The 21,963-nt window shown below is 41.0% G+C and overlaps 1 protein-coding gene across 4 annotated transcripts in view; it reads right to left on the bottom strand.

Annotated features, from left to right (window-relative positions):
• Window positions 1–21,963, bottom strand: part of LOC149173515 (FKBP-like peptidyl-prolyl cis-trans isomerase family protein) — a 378,064-nt gene that overhangs the window by 72,227 nt on the left and 283,874 nt on the right. For all 4 annotated transcript variants that reach the window (XM_089424637.1, XM_089424636.1, XM_089424634.1 and 1 more), the window contains 2 exons: window positions 14,612–14,705; window positions 14,357–14,417 (listed from right to left, as the gene is read on the bottom strand). In XM_089424637.1, coding sequence (XP_089280763.1) covers window positions 14,357–14,417; window positions 14,612–14,705 — 155 coding nt within the window. The remainder of the gene's footprint in view (window positions 1–14,356; window positions 14,418–14,611; window positions 14,706–21,963) is intronic.

Genomic DNA, 21,963 nt, shown 5'->3' with positions numbered 1-21,963 from the left:
GGAAATAAAAGGTTAAATGGGTTTTTATTTTAAATGGGTGAGTTAAAAAATAGAAAGTGAGAGTTAAATGCACATTTATTCTCATCCCTAGATCTAAATGAATCTTAGCCATTAGATCTTAGGGTAACCCAAAAGGTCATTTAGAGAATAAAAGGAGAAGAGGAGGAAAAAATCATTCATTCTTTCATGAGCATATGAGAGAAAGAGGAGAGAACAAGGAAAAAATTTCTGAGCAGTGAGGAAGTGAAGGAGAGCAGCAAGAAAACATTTCATCAAATCTAGGCAGCAGCATTTATTGGCACGCATCCTAATGAAAAACCGTACAGCAGGAGAAAGGCACAGAAATCGAGGAAGAGGGACAAGAAGTTTTGGGCACATTTTTTGAGGTTCACCGTACAACATTTAATGTTGTTTTATTGCTGTAAAAATTTCTGTTTTGGCTATTTGTTGATTGGCATGATTTTCGAGGTGGAGTGCAATCACGGAAATCGAGATAAATTGTAATTTGTGCTTGCTGGAATTTTTACTATGTATTTTAGTTTTTCTATAAAAGCATTTTCAAAAATAAAGAAGAGCTCTCAAACTGGTTTTCCCCAAGAGTTGTAGGGGGTTTTTCCAGGGTTACATTGACCAAAAATAAGTGTTATTTTCTGTGTGTGACTGTCATAATTTTGTTGTGTTTTATTTCTACAATTTCCGCAGTTGTGAAATCTCTAAATTTGTGTTTTTAGAAAATTATTGTCATTTCCATATCTTAGAATTTTTATCATGCTTGAATTTAAAACTAAATGCATGGAGTGATAAGGAAAACTGATAACCGGAGTGGGGGTTGAAATTTTTTCAAGAGGTTGGAGAGGCAGGCGCAGAGGTAGCAAACTACGCAGTCACTGGAGGGCCTGTGTGGGTGACACAAAGAGGCCCAGTGCTGACGCAGAGAAGCAGGAGCTGACACAGAGGATCTGGGAGCTACGCAGAGGTCAACGAGCCTGATGCTGAGACTGGGGGAAGTGCTGGAGAATTTTCTCTCTATTGGGTAAGCTAGTTTGGCACACAATTGCACTGAAGAATTGTTGAATAATAAAATCCTCCCTTGCTGCACCGGTTTTCCCACATTGGGTTTTCCAGGGGATTGTTGTCCAAAATATCTATGTCGATGTGTTGATTCTTGTGCATGTGTTTGTTTCTGTATTATGGTGTGATATCTGCAACAGAATTTATTTTAATGTTTACTGAAGGATTTTCATAAATAACTTATTGGGAAATAAGTAGGTAAAATAAATCAGTTGTTGCAGTGATAGAATTTTCACATGGTATCAGAGCAAGTAATCAGAGACAGGAAGGGAAAATCAATTATGGGTCGAGACCATGATGCAGAGGCATCTATGTCAGGAGACTCGCACAGATTTTCAGAAAATTGCACAAGAGAAAGTGATTTCGATTTCTCTATGTTAGCTTCCAAGCTGGAAGAAGAAGTGGCTTGTGTGACTAGCTCTACATCATCAGAGGTATGGTATATAGATAGTGGAGCCTCTTGGCATATGACAAGAATCCGGGAATGTTTCTCAGATTATCAGGAGGAGAAGATGAACTTTCAGATCACCATGGGGAACAAGGCAAAATGTACTCCAGTAGGGAGGGGTACCATAGTTTTTCAAACAGAAACGGGAGAGCGGTTCCGTGCTACCAATGTGTTGCATGTACCAGGATTGGGGATGAACTTACTTTCCGTGTCACAACTTCAAGGCAAAGGATATGACGTTTTCTTCATCAAGGAGAAAGTATACGTCAAACACCCGAGCTGCAAAAAGAAAGTGTTGATCGGGATCAAAAGTAACAGGTTGTACAGACTACAACTAGAATCACCAATGGCATTAATAGGCAGTCATGGAGACAAGGATTTGAACGAAATGTGGCACAGAAGAATGGGACATTTACACCATGGGGCTCTGAGAATTCTCAGGAGCACTGTAACAGGAGTTCCAGATCTTAGTACGGAACAAGATGATGTATGCAGAGGATGTGCTCTAAGAAAGTATGCCAAAGCAGCATTTCCTAGAAGTAAAAACAGGGCCAAGAGTGTACTAGGATTGATACACTCAGATATCTGCAGACCCATGTCCACTAAAGCTCTTAGTGGTACCGAGTACTTCCTTACCTTCATTGATGACCACTCAAGGAAAACTTGGATTTATTTTCTAAAAACCAAGGACAAGGTTTTCTGTCGATTCAAAAGTTCAAGGCTCTGATGGAGAATCTAACTGGGAAGAAAATAAAAGTTTTGTGCTCAGATAATGGTGGAGAGTATGTCAATAAGGACTTCACTAATTTTTGCGCGAAGGAGAGGCATCAGAAGAGAGTGGACAACTGCTTACAATCCGAAGAAGAATGGAGTAGCTGGAGTAGCAGAAAGAAAGAACAAGACTATTGTAGAGGCAGCTAGGGCCATGATGTATGATCGGGATATGCCAAAATTCCTATGGGCAGAAGCATGCAACGCAGCAGTCTATGTTCAGAATAGGACTCCTCACAGGCAGTGGACAAGATTACTCCAGAGAAAGTCTTCACAGGGAAGACGCTTGAAGTCAGTCATTTCAGGATATTTGGGAGCTTAGCATATTGTCGCATACCCGAGGAAAAGAGGAAGAAGTTGGATCAAACTGCAGAGAAAGGATATCTAGTGGGATATAGTGAGAACGCTAAGGCATACAGAATTTGTCTTCCAAGGAGCAGGAAGGTAGTAGTTCGACGAGATGTGAAGTTCATGGAAGACAGAGCTTTCAGAAAATCTCGAGAAATGCCTTTCGAAGCAGTCAAAAGAGGAATCGTTGGTCAAACCTCTTCAACCAACAGAAAAAAAGAATTCTTCCTCGAGTCAGGAAGAATCACACGAAGAGGAGGAGCTAACAGAAGCACCTACTGGTAGAGGAAAAACGAGCAGGGAACCTCGTCAGATTTTGCGAGATGCAGAGGACTTCATCGGTGCACCAAGGAACAATAAGAGGGAGCGAAAATAGCCAGATAGATATCAAGCATTAGTAGCTCAAGATGGGGAGCCTGCCAGTTTTCACGAGGCAGCTCAACATCAAGTTTGGTTGGATGCGATGATAGAGGAGTACAACTCCATAATGGTGAACGATGTCTGGGAGGTAGAGACAAGGCCTAAAGACAGATCAATGGTAGGTTCGAGATGGATCTACAAAATCAAATACGTTGCAGACGACAGTGTTGAGAAATACAAAGCCAGGTTTGTGGCTAAGGGGTATGCTCAGAAGGAAGGAATAGACTACGAAGAGACCTTCGCCCCGGTAGCCAAGTATACATCTATTAGAACCGTGATATCTCTTACAGTACAGATGGGGTGGGAGATTCATCATATAGATGTCAAAACGTCATTTCTAAACGGAGTGATAGAAGAAGAGGTATACATTAAACAACCAAAGGGCTTTGAGACATAAGAGAAGAAGTCTCATGCACACAGATTGAAGAAAGCCTTGTATGGGTTGAAACATGCACCTAGAGCATTGTAACGATGGCTACTTACAGAAAATGGGATTTGTCAAGAGTGACACAGATCCAAATCTCTACTATCTGGTTGTAGAGAATGGGCCTCTAATCTTAGTATTATATGTGGATGATCTCTTCCTAATAGGATCATCCAGGCTCATCAGGGACTACAAGAAGAATCTACCACGGAATTCGACATGAAGGATTTGGGACGAATGCATTATTTCCTGGGGCTAGAAGTTTGGCAGCAAAAGTGGGAGATCTTCCTTGGGCAAGGGAGATATGCTACAGAAATCTTGAAGAGATTCAGGATGGAGGAATATAGACCCATGGCTACTTCAATGATCACCAACTGGAAAAAGATTGATGCATTTGAAGACAAGAATGTTGATCTCACCTTATACAGGCAGCTCACAGGGTCCCTGATGTATCTAGTCGATACCAGGCCAGACATTTGCTACGCTGTCAACACCCTCAGTCAGTTCATGGTGGAGTCGAAGAGGGTGCACTAGGCAGCAGCCAAACATGTTCTCAGGTATTTACAGAGAACAGTCGATTATGGACTCTTGTACACCAAGAGTAAGCATATCAGATTGAGTGGATTTACTGATGTAGATTGGGCAGGAAGTTCAGTGGATCGGAAAAGTACCTCTGGGTACTGTTTCAACATTGGATCAGGAATGACCTCCTGGTGCAGTAGGAAACAGAAATCTGTGGCTCTGACCTCAGCTGAAGCAGAATATATGGTTGTGAGCACAGCTTCGTGCGAGGCCATATGGCCTAGAAAATTGCTTGTGAACCTATTCAAAAGAAAGATGGAGGCGACCAAGATCATGTGTGATAATCAGAGTTGCATCAAGCTCTCTGAGAATCCAATGTTTCACGATCGGTCAAAGCATATTGATATCTGGTGTCACTTTGTCAGAGACTGTGTCCAACAAGGAGCTGTACAGTTGGGCTACACTCCTACAAGAGAACAGGTGGCAGACATCCTTACCAAGGCCCTTGGAAGAACCAAGTTTGATTATTTCAGGGAGAAGATGGAGCTGATAAAGAATACATTTCAGTAGCAGAAATGGGTATGATGTTGCAATGCAGTAAGAGTCAGCAATAGCACAATGCAACATGATGAGAAGGAGTTTGCAGTGCAGATGCAGTGTTGGGAAGAAGGACCAACAACAACATGGATGCAAAGGGAGTTGCAGTACAGATGTAGCAGTGGCAGTGATAGAGCCATGGGTAGTGGTACAAGATGCAGAAGTGCAGAGGATCTTGAGCAGGGACGCTTAGCATCAGCACAGGTACCGATGCCATATGATCAGAGTAATGCTCAATGTGGAGTATTACTAGAGCACAGTCCTCGCTAACAGGGAATGTTGATTTGGGGTAGCATCGGATGTGCTCTAGCCATGAAATTAGTGGAGAGGCTAAAGCACATGACATCTCCAAGACCCAAAAATGGTTTGGGTAGATTCTAACTGGTTTGGGAGATATTAAAATAATTAATATTTTTAATGGAGTTCCCAAGTCTAAACTTAGGAAAAATAAAATATTAATGGGTATTAATATAAACTGGGTTAGAAGGTTCCAAAAGTCATGAATCAAGCCAAATCTAATCTTAGCCGTTGATTAGAGATTTAATCTCGGTCGTTGAAGGACCAACAGGAAAAGTATAAGAAAAGGCTTGAGGGTTAGTTGGAGAACACACTGAGGGAGACCAGTCAGTTCAATTTCTGGAGCGGGGTTAGCTAAAAAATTTGAACTAGTGGTCTAGAGAGCAGTAGGAGGCAGCGAGTACGGAACAGAGAGTCGAGAACAAAACTAGAGGACCAGCATAGAGGTTGGAGAGGCAGACGCAAAGCCTCTCAGGCAGACACAGAGGCAGCAGACTGTGCAGTCACTTGAGGGCCTACATGGGTGACGCAGAGAGGCCCAGTGCTAACGCAGAGAAGCAGGAGCTGACACAGAGGATCTGGGAGCTACACAGAGGTTAGCTAGCCTGACGCTGAGACTGGGAGAAGTGATGGAGAATTTTCTCTTTGTTGGGTAAGCCAGTTTGGCACCCAATTGTACTGAAGAATTGTTGAATAATAAAATCCTCCCTTGCTGCACCGGTTTTCCCACATTAGGCTTTTCCGGGGACTGTTGTCCAAAATATCTATGTTGATTTGTTGATTCTTGTGCATGTGTTTGTTTCTGTATTATGGTGTGATATCTGTAGCATAATTTAGTTTAATGTTTACTGAAGGACTTTCATAAATAACTTATTGGAAATAAGTAGGTAAAATAAATCATTTGTTGCAGTGATAGAATTTTCACACTCATTTGCAGCAGCAACAGATGAGAGGAGTTGCAGTGCAGTGCAGTGTTGGCAGCAGTTCAGCAGGGTCAGCAGCAACACAAATGCAGTGTATATCAGAGTTGTGCAGTGGTTGGTGGTGTGAAAATTCCTACACTAGAATTCCTACTGCAGCAAACTGATGTTACTTCTCCTACTTGATTAGATCATACAAGTTATTTACTGTCTTCTATGGTGAATTTCAAAGTAAATACATCTGCAGCCTTCACTTAATTTATATATATGCGGAAACAAAATATTGAGCAAGAAAGAAATATGCAACACATAGGACACAATGATTTTTAGACAAATAGTCCCCAGAAAAACCCAGTGTGGGAAAACCGATACAACAGCTCCGAGGGTTTTATTATTATGCAGTAGCAAAATTTGAATTTTGAATACATCACTGAATACCTCACAAGGTTATTCAATTATAGAGAGAAATAATGGCAGAAACTTTGTGAGTTTTACCTCACACAATCACTGAGAAATCCCGGTTGTCCAGCCCCAAACTGACTGTCCCCGACTTTTTTGGTTACGCAATGCCTGCGTCAGCCTAGCATCAAACTCTCTGGGTGTTGCGTCACTTCTTTGGCCGGTTTATTTGCTGCCCAGGAGATTCAATTTCTACCTCCCTATCTCACACCCCGGCTCCCAGCTTCTGAAAATCGAATTCCTCTGTAGAATTCGGACTTTTCTCTCTTTACCTCTACGTCACTTCTACGTGGCCCTTCCGGCCTTGCGTCAGCGTCTGCGTGGAATCTTCTGGATCACTCACTACCTCTCTCTGTTGATGTATCTCCGGCTAAGAATATCTCTCCGGAAGTTGTTATCCCTGCCCCTCAACTGCAAGAGATTTCCTCAATCGATTTTTCCTCTTGAGAACTTCTCACTTCAAAAAATTGATTTTCTCATCTCTCTGTGTGTTTTCCAAATGACCCTCAAGTCCCTTCTTATATCTTTCTGTTGGGCAACCAATGGCTTAGAATAAATCATAATCAAAGGCTCAAATCATTTTGGCTTGATCCGTGGCTTTTCTATAAGTTTCACCCCTGATTAGATTAATACCCATTGATATTTTAATTTTCCTAAGTTTAGACTTTGGAACGCTATTACAAATATTAATTATTTTAATAAAATCACTTTTGGGTGGAATTTCCCAAAACACTTTCTAGGTTCTTTGGAATACCTATGCCCAAGCCTCCCTGCAAAATTTCAGGCTTAGAGCACATCCGATGCTACCCCAAATCAACAGGTGGGAAGTATGGCCAGACATCAGCAGTGTGACAGGAGATGATGCAGAGGCAGGGTGTTGCTGTAGGGTGAGCAGTAGCACTAAAACAAATTCCTCGCTAAGAGGGAGTGTTAGTTTTTGTAGCATAGGATGTGTTCTAGCCTTGAAAATTTGTGGAGAGGCTAGAATACAAGAGATCTCCAAAACCCAAAAATCGTTTCTGGAAATTCTGCCTAGAAATGACCTGATTAGATTATTAGACAGTTGTAAAGTATTTCCTAAGTCTAAACTTAGGGAATATGGTTAATTAATCAGAATTAATTAAGTCAAAGCGTGAATGGTCTAGAAACTCACACGAATCGACTTCAAGTTATTACTAGCCATCTATTAAGATTTAAGCTTGGTCATTAGAGTCCCAACAGAGGATTATAAGAAGTCGATGGGCACTTGGAGAGTACACTTGAGCAACAGTTCCTTGTGCAGATCGAGCTAGTAGCAGTAGAGTTCGAGCCAAAGAGGGACACAATGTTAGTGAGGGGCAGATACAGTTATCTGGAGGAAGATTTCTAGATCCAGAGAGGCAGCCGCAAGAGGCTGAGTTATGCGGGCAGCGCAAGTGCAAGAACAAGTGCAGGAATGCGTGAGTGCAAGTACCACGAGAGCAGGAAGCGCGAGTGTCGGGGTTGCTTAGGGAATATCTCTACCAGATTTTCTTGCTATTTGGATTGTTAGTTGGGCATGCGTAGATGTACTTAGATTTCATTGCTAGATAATAAAATAAAACCCTCACTGCTGCACCAATTTTCCCAAGTTGGCTTTTTCCGGGGACATTTGTCCAAAAATAACTGTGTAAATTTATGTGTATGTGCTAGCATTTCTTCCAGCATTTATTCTTCTGCGGTTTTATTTGTGTAGGTTGCATTGTGAGTTATTCAGTAATTGTTGTAGGAAATAGTAAATAAATTGCTAAATTTAATTAACAATTAGGAGCATGATTTCTAGTTGCTGCAATAGGATTTAGGTTTCCAAATTTTCACACGATTATCGACAAGTACAAGAATACAAGAGACAATGACAATCTCGCTGCTCTAGTGTACAATCACAGCCTCTATGGTGTATCTCGTCTTTCCAGTCCTTCGCTTCTGTTCTGCTCTCTAGCTATCCCTTAGTCCATCAAAGGACAACACATAGAGACTCCAAGAGTGTTGGCACTTATCACTGCTGCAAGTCACTTCTGCTTCTATGAACACTGGTTGATCCAATCTGCGCTTCTAGGCTAGCCAATACCTGAGCTTCAATCTGCCAACCTAGCAATCCACTAGTCCATCAATGTACTACACATTAGGCTTCAATCTTCACCCAACCTTCAGCTATCAACCTCTCTTTATGACTGCTTGTCAATGGCTACTTTGGGCTACCAACATGTTGCCCTCCACCAATCTAATGATGCCCAATGCAATCACTAAAGGATCTGCTCCTAGAAAAGGCTCCCAACCACCAAGTCAAGTCTTCAAATTGGCTCCCAAAGGCTGCAACAAAACTTCATCCACTTAGCAAACACTGCGAACAAGAAAGGACCAATCATATCCTTTCTTGACCACTGGTTCTCTACATTTTAATTCTTAGATAACAGTCCTAGTTAGGGCTTTTCCACAGTCCTAAACACTGTTGTTATCTCCTACGTATTGCTCCAAATATGGCCCTAAACACTTCATTGTTTCTTCCCTTGACTGTGGCCTAGCCAAATGAGGGTGCTCCACCTCTTGGCCTCCACAAAGAAGGGTTGCTTACCTGCTGTTTCTTCAGAGAAGCCTGCGGCCGAGACCTGTGACAAAACGCAACCCTAAAAACATATTTATATTACCTAGATCTCCTCTCAATCCACTCGGCCCTCTTGCAAGAGAACTCGGCCTTCACTGCAAAGGCAAAACAGTCCTGAACTCACCCAAACGGCTCATTTTCTCCCTCACTATTCTGCTCCTTGACCTGTGGCTCAATTCAGAGAAGATCTCCTCAGCTTGTTTGCACTTGGATGATGCTAAAATGATTTCTCTCACTTATACCAATACAATCGCTCCACAAATTACCCAATAGACATGTCTTTTGGACCTAACCATTTCAAGCCTACATGATTTCACTACCCAAAAATTTATTGTCAACTTCAAAAATTCATATCTCATCAAGGACATCTCGGATTTCAATGATTCTCGAAGCGTTGGAATCTCCTCGCCATCCTCTATCATCTCAATCCATCACATGTCCAAAATGCTCCATGGTTTTGGCCCAAACATCGATGGGTGCAAAACCCCAACCTTGGGTTCCAAGCCCACAAATGACTTTTGTGGTGCTCCAACCTCTAAACCTTGAACCCTAGTGCTTGGAATACCTCCCAAGCTACTCAAAAATCAACAGAGAATAGATCTCACCTCACTCGAGATCAATAGTTGAAATTAAGTCTAAGTCACTAATGTAATTCACTTACATTCCCTTAGACTTTCCTAGCTCACTAGTCAGCATTAATTAAGTGACTCCAATTAACACACTTTCCTTAAGTTAGGAAAATTATAAAAAAACAACTTAATTAATTGAGGTTAATTAAGCAAGTTTTCTAAGTGAAACTTTGAATGAATCCTGCATGATTGACACCTAGCCTTTACAGAAGCACCTGTCCACACTAAATTTAAACAAGGCATATCTTTTGGGATTGTCAGTTTTCCAAACATTGTTGGAGTTGGTTTGAGGATCATCACTCAGTGCTTCTTCAGGGCAGGGATCATTGGCAACCAGCACTATTTAAAGATGGTCATGCTCTTGTTCATCCTACTCTTTCTGGGCTTTGGCATTGCTAGAGGATATACATGATATTTGTTTTGTGGAAATCCAGGTGTATGTTTGTTTTTGAACATGAGGTTAGCTCTTTGTCTCCTTTCAAATCAGTATGGAACAATGAGATTCATCATTAGTTGTTAGGAAAAGGAGCTTTGTTGATCAATGATACCCAATCTTTGGGTCACACAGAGTACTCTGGTTTATTTATGCTATAGTGGCTCTTTAAAAGATGCTATGAATCTCATTGTTATACCCTTCCACCTTTTGGTTTTCTGTTTGTAAATATTTTTATGCAAGTCATTTTCCAAGAAAAAAAGCCCTAAGAAGATTTTTAAAAAGCTACCTGTACAAAACCTGAAAATTCCATTTTACTTCTGGTAGCATAGGTCCAAATGATACAAATAGTTCATTGTCATTGTACCATGACAACAGCCAAAACCTACATTTTGTTGGTGCTTTAATTTCTTCACTTTCTTTTCCTTCTTGCATTCTTTGCTGCAGTCCTTTTAGTGCAGACTGCTTTTTTTCCAAGGAAAACATCACAAGAAAACCTGTGGGATGCTTACCCACATTCATGGATGGCATCCTTAATATAGCCATCAGCATAGACTAATGTACTTAGCTCAGGAGGATTCAAACCGGGCAATATAGACTGACTTAGAGGATTTTGGCAATGCCTGAGAGCTTAGAAGACAGCTCCATATGAAAGCATCTTGGTCCTATAGCCCAGTTGGTCTCATGGATAGTTTAATAAAATTCCTATTCTACTCCATATGAGTAGATTGTTTATGTGCTTATTGTAAATGCTCCACACTAATAATACAAAAATGAAAAGCTCCAAGTAACAGTCATATAAAAAACATATAAACTTTTCCAGAGAATAGCTTGTTGAAGAAAGTGTAACTAGGTTCGGTCTTCATAAATGTACTTTTGATATTTGTATTTATTCAAGAAAAGAAATATTATTTTTGTTATATTTATCAATGAGTTTCTTGCTCATTGAAGTAGGTCAAGCACATATTTAAGTGCTTCTAGGAAGTCAAAGAGTCAATGTATTTATTGAAGACCCTTAAGGGCATGTTACACTATGTATAAACTTGTATAAGAGTCAAAGGAAATATCTCCAAGCAAAGTCAAGTCCTCTCCATGCAACAACATCCTCTTAGAAGCAAAAATGATGAAGAAACACCAAGTCGGCCTAAAGGAGGGAGAGTCTAAATATAGAGGCTGTCCACTCCCTCATAACGACCAATACTCACCTCTGAAATCAGCGAGCAAGAGAAGCCAAGGAAAGTGAAGGGCAAAGTTTAAGGGGTCTCCAAGTGCAGCAAAGAAAGAAGGAAGAAAAGCGAAGTTTTGGGACTGTTTCTAGGGCAAAGTACAGTCACACGTGCGAGAAAAAGGAGGGCAGTCTGCGGTTATATCAGCAGCAAAATCACAGTCATATATTCATCTTGGTTTGGGCTTGAAACTTAGGCCTACAAGGCCTCCCACTAGAGCGAAGAAGAGACTCTCTCATACGAAGGAGAAAGGAACCAAATACACTACTAAACCTTCCACACATGCGAGAATTTAGGGCTGCAGAACTGTCATATCAAGTCTGTACCTGCACATTGAAAACGGAGCTTGGTTGGTCAAGAAGAAGGAAGAAATCACCATTAGTGAAGGGCTTCACTAGAGACCAAGGATAAGAGTCTCTTCTAGGGCAAGTACAACAAGGACTACCAACAATTGTAAGAAGAGCAAAGTGCCGGAAGAAGGAAGACTAAGTGTCGGGGAACAAAGAGCAGGAAGGAGGAAGGACTTGACTTGTGCTTGTGATTTTTTCCAATTTTTTCCTCGCGCCGACCAAGATCGGGATAATATCGGCGCGAGGAAAAAATTGGAAAAAATCGTAATTATTGGGAAATAATCGAAAATAATCGGGAAAAAAACATTTGGTACAAAAATATTCATTTTTTTTCATTTTTTTGGTATGAAACTAGTCTGCATACGGCCTCTCCCTCTGGTTTGCGGCTCGTTGGCAAAGCACGCCACTCCTCTGAAAGTAACATTCTCTTCACATCCCACATAGAATTCAAGAGGGATTGAAGAGATATGAAACTGGTGGCAAACCGTGTAATGGCGGGGCGCACCAACTATTTGTTGTTGGTGAATCTTCTCATCAAGCTAAGCACAAATGTATGGTTATATATAAATTTTGTAATGCTTTTGGATGAATCAACAATATCTTTGACAACGGGAATTTTCCCTATGTCCTCCAACATCAAATCAATACAGTGTGCAGCACAAGGTGTCCAAAATAAAGTAGGATTCGTGTCCATAAGCATCCTGCCAGCAGCAACATAATTTGCAGCATTGTCCGTTATGACTTGGACAACATTTTCTGCACCCACCTCCAAAATAAACACATCTAGCAAATCAGATAAAGTTCTTGCATCTTTGATTTGTGTAGATGCATCAACAGATTTGATAAACATAGTCCCCTTGGGACAACTAACCAAGAAGTTTATAAGGGTTCTCCCCTTTTGGTCAGTCCAACCATCTGACATAACAGTGCATCCTGTTTGTGCCCATAATGCCCTAAAATCCTCCAATCTTTGGGTGCAGTCAAGCTTTTCATTTTGAAGAATCCGGCCTCTGAAATCATGATAAGAAGGGATTTTGTACCCTAGGCCAACACTTGCAATAGCATCATCAGCAAGTTGGAAAAATGGATTATTCCTTACAATGCTGAAAGGAATATCACTCTAGAGGAGAAATTTTGCCAGCAACTTGTCAGCTTGTTCTTTCTCAGTTCCTTTTAGCATTGAACTGATAGATGGCTGTGAACCAGGTGTGGTTCGAGGAATAAAAAATGATGTGGCGACTACCGGATTGGTTAATGCTGCAGTAGAATCAGTGCCACTTGCTTCCGCTGACTTTTTTAGTTGCCTCTTCATTTCTTCTTTGACCTCTCTATTCTGGTCTAAAGTTTCCAATGCTTTCATGGCTCTTCGAATGAGTTCAAGATTTGTATTTGTGCAAGGCCCCACATCAAATCCAGGGATTTGTGCAAGGTGATACTTCAATCTGTACACTCTCCGGACATAGGGTGGCCACACAACTTGCAACTCAAATTTAGTCTCATTCGGAGCTTTAGGTTCACCATCTTCCCAGAAAGGATCCAATTTCCTTGGCATGTTTGTTTTTGAACTTTGAAGTTGAAAACTTAAATGGTGTTTCGGTGAAGTTGTAAACCTATGGGAAAATAAGGATTACAATTTAGTATTTACAAGTTACAAATTTACAATTTAGTATTTTAATTTTTACATTGTACAAAAACTAGAAAAAATTACATACATTTTAAGAAACCCCATTCCAAAATCCAAACCCAACCAAAAAAAACTAAAAACAGTAAAATAATACATCAAAAACCCCATTCCATAATCCAAACCCAACCAAAAAACAAAAAAAAATTACATTGGGCAAATTTCATAAACCCCATTCCAAACCCAAGTTACCCAACCAAAAACAATGAAAAAAAACAAAAACAATGACAACAAAAAAAACTGGTGCTCGTACCAAGTTATCCAACCAAAAACAATGAAAAAATACAAAAACAATGAAAACAAAAAAAAAATTGGTCCCCATACCGTTTCTATGGAGATAATCTGTCTCCTCCTCTTGATTTTCTCCTCTAAGCACTTGAAAAATCTTCAAATCCTCTCCAAGCAATATCTCCCAGCTCTCTCCAACGCTCCTCTGCCCTCCGTGTTCCTCACTGTGCAAATGAAATGCCAAAAAAACTAAAATTTCATTATAAAACCTCGCTGCCCTGATTGCCCGCGATAAAATCGGAAAAAAAAATCACAATTTTTTCCAAAAAATCAGGTATAAAAAAATATTGGCGATAAAATCGCATATTATTCACGATAATATCAGCAGCAGGAAATTATCGCGATATTATCGCGATTTTAACAACACTGGCTTGGAGAATATTCTAGTCAAGGATCTAGGGTTTGGCATTGATCAATAAGAAGCTTCAATAAGAAAAATTTACGAAAGGGTAAGGGTTTTCCTCTCTAAGAAAGAGGTTTTGGCCCTGGCAGAGAACCAATATCTTGTGTTCTTGTTTCTTATGTTTTGGTAGCAGTTTGATGAAGTAAACACACACACTAATAACAAGAAGAAGATCAAGCTAACATAAATTGTAAAAGTGCTTCACAAATTGTTATCAAGTTTAGAAGAATCCTATTATACATAACTTCCCTTGATTCTTCAACATAGCTTCTTGTCGGATTCTTTCATTTGTGTGGCCATAAGATAGTTACAGGTAGAAGATATTATAGATGCACATTCTTCAAAATAATTTGTTGCTCATTCATCTTTTGGAACAAGATTTGAAGGAAATACTTTAAGGCCTAAATTGTCAAGAATACGACACAAATAATAAGAAACAGACATCTGACCTGTTTGTCACTGAGAGAAAGAATAACTGGTCTGTTTTCTCCATTCAACTGATCTACTGTGCTGTATTCATAGGTAAAACAGATCCACAGAAATCAGAGAAGTTCAATTTATAAATCCAAGGCAGTAGAATAGATTTCAAATCCTTTACCAAGGAAATGAACTGAGAGAATTATAGAAAGTTGAAACCCAGGATGATTACAGGCAAGATCTCTTATATACAACTCAAAATTGACACCAAGGAAAACAAAATGGACCTGTAAACAAAGTATCCATTTGAGCGTCGGCAGACATAATTTAGCTCCACCATGTCTCCTTCACGAGCTGGTAGCCCATCTCCTTCAACAATATCTTTAAACAAAAGAAATAAAAGCAATATTAAAACCAAAATTGTAGTTTCCAAGTTCAAATGCCATAACCTGAAACCATGAAAAAAGAAAGAAATGATGGAGAAGAAACCACTATTCATACCATATCAAATAGTTAAGATGAAGTTTCGGTGTAGAAGACAGAAGCATACTTGCATTGTGTCTGATAGTGCAACAAAATTGTTAACCATTAACTCTGTGAAGTATGTATAGAGATTATAGTATTATATATGTCAGTTTGGCAATGAGCTTAGGATCAAACTACTAGATTTAATTGTTTCTAGACGAAGAAAGTCACACTTGAAGGGACGTAATGCCAAATCTTATAATTTGAATTATCATTATCCTATACATGTTAAATTTTAATAATATGCAATCACATTCATATCAAAGAGACTATATCCAAAGATGCAGCTAGTAATCATCCTTGCTGTCCAATGCAGACTCTTATCGTAATTGTAACCAATGTCAATTCTAATAAGCCTCAGAAAAAAGTTGTCAACATAATCATTGTCAAAGTGAAAGCAATGCATGAAACCACTTTAGACCTAAGCCTTTATGCAATGTCTCAACGTGAAAAGTAGAGCACCCGTTCACCAGAATTAATTAGTCATGTTTTATAATGCTTTGACCCAATTCAGAATACAATTTTGATTACAATCACCTTTGTGGACATGGCTAATATTGGAGACCTACCAGGATTTTTGCCTTACATATATTTTGGTTGTTCATCATATAAGTGCAAAACACTAAGAAGCCCATCTTTTGAATATCTTCACTCGATTTACATTTTGCATATATGGGCATTTCTACCTTGGGTGTATTTAGAGTTTCTTAATTTGCTCATGCCTTCAAATTTTCCTTGATTATCTAAAACAAATTATGATAACAGGGCCCAGCTGGATGGATAAGGAACAGAAGTTGCAGAATTGTGGCAAGACGGCTTGGAAAAAACCCTAGTCAAAACCAGCGATTTCTTCTAATCCTTTTTTGTATCAGTGACCATAGCATCTGGACTCTGGAGTAGGAGAGGAGGGCAGGGATGTCCTTGTTACCCACCAAAAGTGGGTAATCCCGTAGGAGAACTTTGTCTCCTAGTTATCTCTTCAGCTGGCAGCCAGCAGCCCCAGACAACCGCCAATGTCGCTGATATATTGTGCCATTTGATCTCCGCTCCATGTATTAGTCATATATCCCCTTCCCCATCTATCAAGAGCATATGTTAGAAGGTGGGCAATCCAACCCAAAAGGTATGTTTTTCATTGTGCAATTGGGTGCTTATGTTTGTTTTTCTCGGGAATTTTGGGTATGCATTATTGGGTGACTTGGAACAAGGGCGGGCTTCGATAGTGGTTTTGTTCCCTCACCTTAAATGGGGGGTTAATCCTCGATCCCAGTCCCATGGGATCTCCCCTATTGGTCTATGGCTTTAGGAAAGGCACTACTTTGGGGCCCCAATTTTTGTAGCGTGGTCCATTTTTCCTGTTCCACATTTTTTACTCCCCTTTGCACATTACAAGCCATATTTCATCATTTTCCTTCTGTAGGTCCACATAACCATTGGGTCCACAAGGCACTGGCACTCCCCCTTCCTTTGTCCACATATCTAGGTCAGGCTTGGAAACGTTGCCTTGGAGGTTGATGCAACTAAAAGAAAGTTAAAAGCATATCATGGCCACAAGCAAGAAACAAAGAAAAATAACATTATAAAATTCAAAAGATGGTTGGGACATTTAATATAACACGTGGGCAAAAACCAAACATGAACTCTACCCCCTTATCATTATGGCCATCGCCCTAGTTCCTAGGGCCCATGAGTGCCCTCACGTCATTAAAGGAACCCATGCACGTCCCAACCCCCGATGGGCAATGAATTGCCCCATGGGTAATAATTGTTTTATATCATTCACATCATGCTCTAATTTCCTAGAGCCTTGAGCGGTACTATAAAGAAAAATCAAGAAAGGAAAAAGGCAAATAAAAAGGGGTGGAAAAACAAAGGTTAGGGTAACTCATGTATCCATGACTGCTCCCTCCTGCATCTATATACCCAATATGTGGACATCCCTCATTATTGCCATCCTTGAGCCCATAGCATTTGGCCTTGAGACCCCTGTGTCCCCATCTATTTCATCATCATTCTTATGCCACCTATCAATTGAAGGGTGTACCAAGGACTTGTTTTTCCCCTTAGGGGCTGAGAACACCTAATAGGGTCGTCTATTAACCACTCTAACCTAAGGAGGTAACACTACTTCGAGGTCAAAGACCCAAATCTGAAAGGGAAGCCCCATATGAAGTCTCTATGTGCCCTTGATTAACAATATTGGTTCACTTAGATGCACTAATGAATTATTGTACTTGATGGTGAGGATGCAACACTAGACATTATATGTAATTGGAAGGTGGCTTCATCATATGGGTTGGGCAACTTGATTGGGGCTCGAGTGTTAGTTTTTGGTAGCATCGGAAGTGCTCTAGCCTTGAAAATTGGTGGAGAGGCTAAGGCACATGAGTCCTAAGGAACCCAGAAACTGTTTGGTTAAATTCCACCCGGATTGTATTTTATTAAAATAATTAATATTTTTAATGGGGTGAGACTTAGGGAAATTAAAATATTAATGGGTATTAATCAAAAAATGGGTGAGAATGATCTAGAAGGCGGATCAAGCCATGTTTTAATCTTAGCCATTTATTAGAGACTTAATCTCGGTCATTGAAAACTCAACAGGAAAAGTATAAAATGTAGACTTGGGGTTCATTTGGAAACCAATGTTGCGAAAATCGCGATTTTTTGGGAAATTATCTTGGAAATTTTTTTTTTATCCTTCGATTTTTTGATGAGGAGGAGCAACAGGAGGAGAAGGTGACACAAGCTACCCAAGCTACCCCTGTCACCAGTAGAGGATGTGGTCTACCTCTTGTAGCTCCTAGTTCTTCAACTTCTAGAGCACAGCAGAGTCCACTGCCAACTCCATCGGCATCTACATCTAGAGGGGCAGAGGAAATCAGTAGTATTAGACTTTAGTTATTTGGTTCATTTCATTGTATATGACATTGACTCATGATAGGAGATACATTATTATATTTTTTGTTGATATTTTGAGGTTGAGTTGGGACTCAGGAGTCAGGACGTACTATTTAGGACATGATTCACTATTATGTGTGATGTAGCACTAGAAATTATATTAAACATCTTATATATTAGTTCTTTTATCATATTTATGTGTCAATGTATTTATTTTATGTTGTAGATGCTTTAAATATTAAAAAAAATTGAAACAAAATGAATATTTTTGTATTTTACGATTTTTCCCCATTTTTTCCTGATTTTTACGATTTTTTTCAAATTTTTTCCCCTCGCCAATAATATCCCGATAACGATTACTGCAACACACATAGAGAGATTGAGGAAGTCGATTTTCTTGTTGATTTGGGGTAGCATCGGATGTGCTCTAGCCATGAAAATTGGTGGAGAGGCTAAAGCACATGAGATCTCCAAGACCCATAAATGGTTTGGGTAGATTATAACTGGTTTGGGAGATATTAAAATAGTTAATATTTTTAATGGAATTCATAGAATATTAATGGGTATTAATATAAAATTGGGTTAGAAGGTTCCAAAGGATAAGGATCAAGCCAAATATAATCTTAGCCGTTGATTAGAGATTTAATCTCAGTTGTTGAAGGACCAACAGGAAAAGTATAAGAGAAGGCTTGAGGGTCAATTGGAGAACACACCAGAGTGATCAGTGATTCGATTTACTATAGCGTGGTTTGCTAAGTAAAGTCGAATCAGTGATTAGCAGTGAGGGGCAGTGAGTACTGGGCAGAGAGGCAGAGATAGTGTCGAGAGACCAGTGTAGAAGCAAAGAGGCAGGCGTAGAAGTTGGAGCAGGCCACGCAGAGCCCAGCAGAGACAACGCAGAGGACAGAGGGCCTGTGTCATCCATGCAAAAGGTAGCAGGAATGACACAAAGGGTCCCAGAGGTTGCGCAGTGCCTTAGAGGGCTGGCGTAGAGGGTTCTGAGGCTAACACAGAGCAGTAGAAGGTTGACGCAGTGCTTCAGAGTTGCTGGAGAGGGTTTCGTGGGATAGGTTTTTTCAATACCTGTTTCCGAATACAGAGGTATTACTGCCAGTTGTTTTTCTCTGTCGGGTGAGCCAGTTTGGCACCCAGTTGTACTCAAGAAATATTGCATAACAATAAACCCTCAAAATTGCTGCACCGGTTTTCCGAAGTTGGGTTTTTTCGGGGATGAGTTGTCCAAAAATAACGGTGTCACTTGTGTGTTTGCTATTTCTTTTAGCTATTGATCTGTAAATGGTTGACACTGTATTGTGTTTATTTTGATGTTTATATGTTTAAATAACTTGTTTGTAATTAACAAGTAGGAGAAATAAACCAGAAGAATACAGAGAAAATTTCTAACAGTGAGACTTAGAAATTTCAATATGGTATCAGAGCATGGTTGCAAATCACAAGAGAGTTGAAGGCATCAGCTGAAGCAAAGCATTTGCATCAGAATCAGTTGTCCCGAGTGACAGAAGTTGATCCTTGCAGAAAGAGACAGAAGAAGGGTTGACACAAAGGGATTGCGTCATTAGTGCGGGCCAGAGAGAGGCTAGCGCAGAGGCTGAGGAGGGCAAAATTAAAAATTAAAAATTAAGAAAAAGAAAAAAAGAGCCATGTAGAGACCAAGAGGGTTGACTTAGTTGGCTGAGGGAGCAGTTTTGCCAGTGCTGGGATTGCACAGAGCCTAGAGGCTCATTCCTTCAGTTGCTAGGGCATAGGAGTTGTGGGCAGGTTGCAGGAGCGAAGCTGGTGGGGTACTGTGGGCAGAACAGTACCTAACAGGGCAAAACCAAGGTAGAGGGAGTTTCTACCGAGGCGGATTTCTAGCCAAGGAATCCGGATCAGTGTTGCAGGTGCACAAAACATTGGAGAGGTGCAACTTGACGATAGGTAAGAAGATTTCCAAAAGGGAAATCGAGACTCAGAGGGAGTCTAGTAGATAACTTCCAGGCGGGAAGTAGAGAGACTCAGCAGGAGTCGAAGAGAGAACTTCCGGAGGGAAGTAGAGAGACTTGGAGGAGTCGACAAGAAGAGCAGAGAGATGGCCATGAATGGGCTGAGGGATTAGGATAGGCTGGACGGGGCGTCCAACTTTGTGGTCTAGAAGGCCAAGATCCTGTCCATTCTAGATAGACATCGCATCAAGGCCTTCGCCTTGAGAACAGTGGCAATCCTAGTTGACCCGACTAATAATGAGAAGTACGAGGAGGCAATGGCAAAGGTGAAATGCATCATCCTTGATGGGGTCAAGGATTATGTGGTCCAACATATTGTCGAGAAGGAGACGGCAAAGGAAATGTGGGACGCCTTGAAGAAGTTGTACCAGCATACTTCCATGCAGAGGAATATGTTACTTGAGAATCAACTGCGGTCATACCAGATGCAGAAGGGGGAGCAGATAGATCACTTCCTCGGGAGATTGAAGGAGATCCGGGACCAACTGACTTCCATAGGGGCCACGCCGGATGAGGAGATGTTGGTGAGGACTGCACTAAACGCAGTCTCCGAAGAGTGGGAGACATTTGTCCAAAGCATACTGGGCAGGGAGAATCTTCGAGATTGGGAAGAATTGTGGGCGGCTCTTCGCCAAGAAGAGATCAGATAGCGGAGCAAGACGAGAAGTAGCAGCAAAGGAGCTCGGATCAAGAAGGAAGAGGAAGAGGATGCAGCTCTGATATCTGCGGGAAAGTAGGAGAAGAGGAAGAAAAAGGACCTCTCCAAGGCCAAGTGCTTCAATTGTGGGGAACTAGGGCATTATGCGAACCAGTGTCTAAAGAAGAGGAGTACGGGAGAGGCGTCTGACTCTAAGGCAACACCAGCAAAGGCGGAAAAGGAGGTAGAAGAGGATGACAATTGTGCCATGAGTGCTCATGTACCTTTAGAGAAGACGTGGGGAGACATCGAGTTGTAGTCAGGAAGACTACAGGTGATGAGGGGCAAGATCCTTGAGGAACCCAACCTCTTGGATTATACGGTATACCATGCTACGGGAGCCCCGAAGTGAGAGTAGCAGGATTGGCGGATGTTGGTAGAGACGGATGCGAATGAAGCAGTAGAGAGTGCTACAGTGCAGAAGTCCCTGGGCAGCGCGAGGCTAACAGGCTCCAGCAGTGCGAGAGGTATGGAGAATGTTGCAACAGTGCAGGATGGTACAGAGAGGTTTGCAATGGTACGAGATGCAGGGAGTTGTTGCAGCAGCGCAGAGGCAGTAGAGGGAGCACTTGTTAGTAGCAGAGAAAGTTCAACATCGAGTGAGTTTCTAGCCTAACAAGGATGTCAGTAGTTGGGTGCATCAGTTACTTACTTCTTAGTAACTGAGTTGCAGTGCAGCAACACGATGCAGCATGATGAGAGGGGGTTGTAGTGCAGATGCAATGTTGGGAGAAAGCATCAGTAGCAGCATGGATGAAGAGGGAGTTGTTGTATGGATGCAACAGTGGCAATGGCAGATCCATGGGCAGTAGTGCAGAGGATGTTGGGCAGGGAGGCCTAGCATCAACACAGGTATTGGTGTCATATAATCAAAGTGATGCTCAGTGTGGAGTATTACTAGAGCACAATCCTCGCTAAGAGGGAGTGTTGATTTCGGGTAGCATCGGATGTGCTCTAGCCATGAAAATTGGTGGAGAAGCTAAAGCACATGAGATCTCCAAGACCCATAAATGGTTTGGGAAGATTCTAAACGGTTTGGGAGATATTAAAATAATTTATATTTTTAATGGAGTTCCTAAGTCTAAACTTAGGAAAAATAAAATATTAATGGGTATTAATATAAAACTGGGTTAAAAGGTTTCAAAGGGTAAGGATCAAGCCAAATCTAATCTTAGCCGTTGATTAGAGATTTAATCTCAGTTGTTGAAGGATCAACAGGAAAGTATAAGAGGAGGCTTGAGGGTTAGTTGGGGAACACACCAGAGTGATCAGTCATTCGATTTACTAGAGTGGGTTTTGCTAAGTAAAGTCAAACCAGTGATCAGCAGCGAGGGGTAGTGAATACTGGGCAGAGAGTTAGAGATAGTGCCGAGAGACCAGTGCAGACGCAGAGAGGCAGATGCAGAAGCCGGAGCAGGCCACGCAGAGCCCAATAGAGATAGTGCAGAGGCCAAAGGGTCTGTGTCATCCACACAGAAGGCAACAAGAGTGATGCAAAGGGTCCTATAGGCTG

Source organism: Pinus tabuliformis, chromosome 4_2, assembly GCF_031772625.1.
Source record: "Pinus tabuliformis cultivar Carrire ecotype Pingquan chromosome 4_2, CPIR1, whole genome shotgun sequence".
Classification (NCBI taxonomy): Eukaryota; Viridiplantae; Streptophyta; class Pinopsida; order Pinales; family Pinaceae; genus Pinus; species Pinus tabuliformis.
Note: the sequence above shows the minus strand (reverse complement) of the source record. Positions and strands in the feature narration are given on the sequence as shown.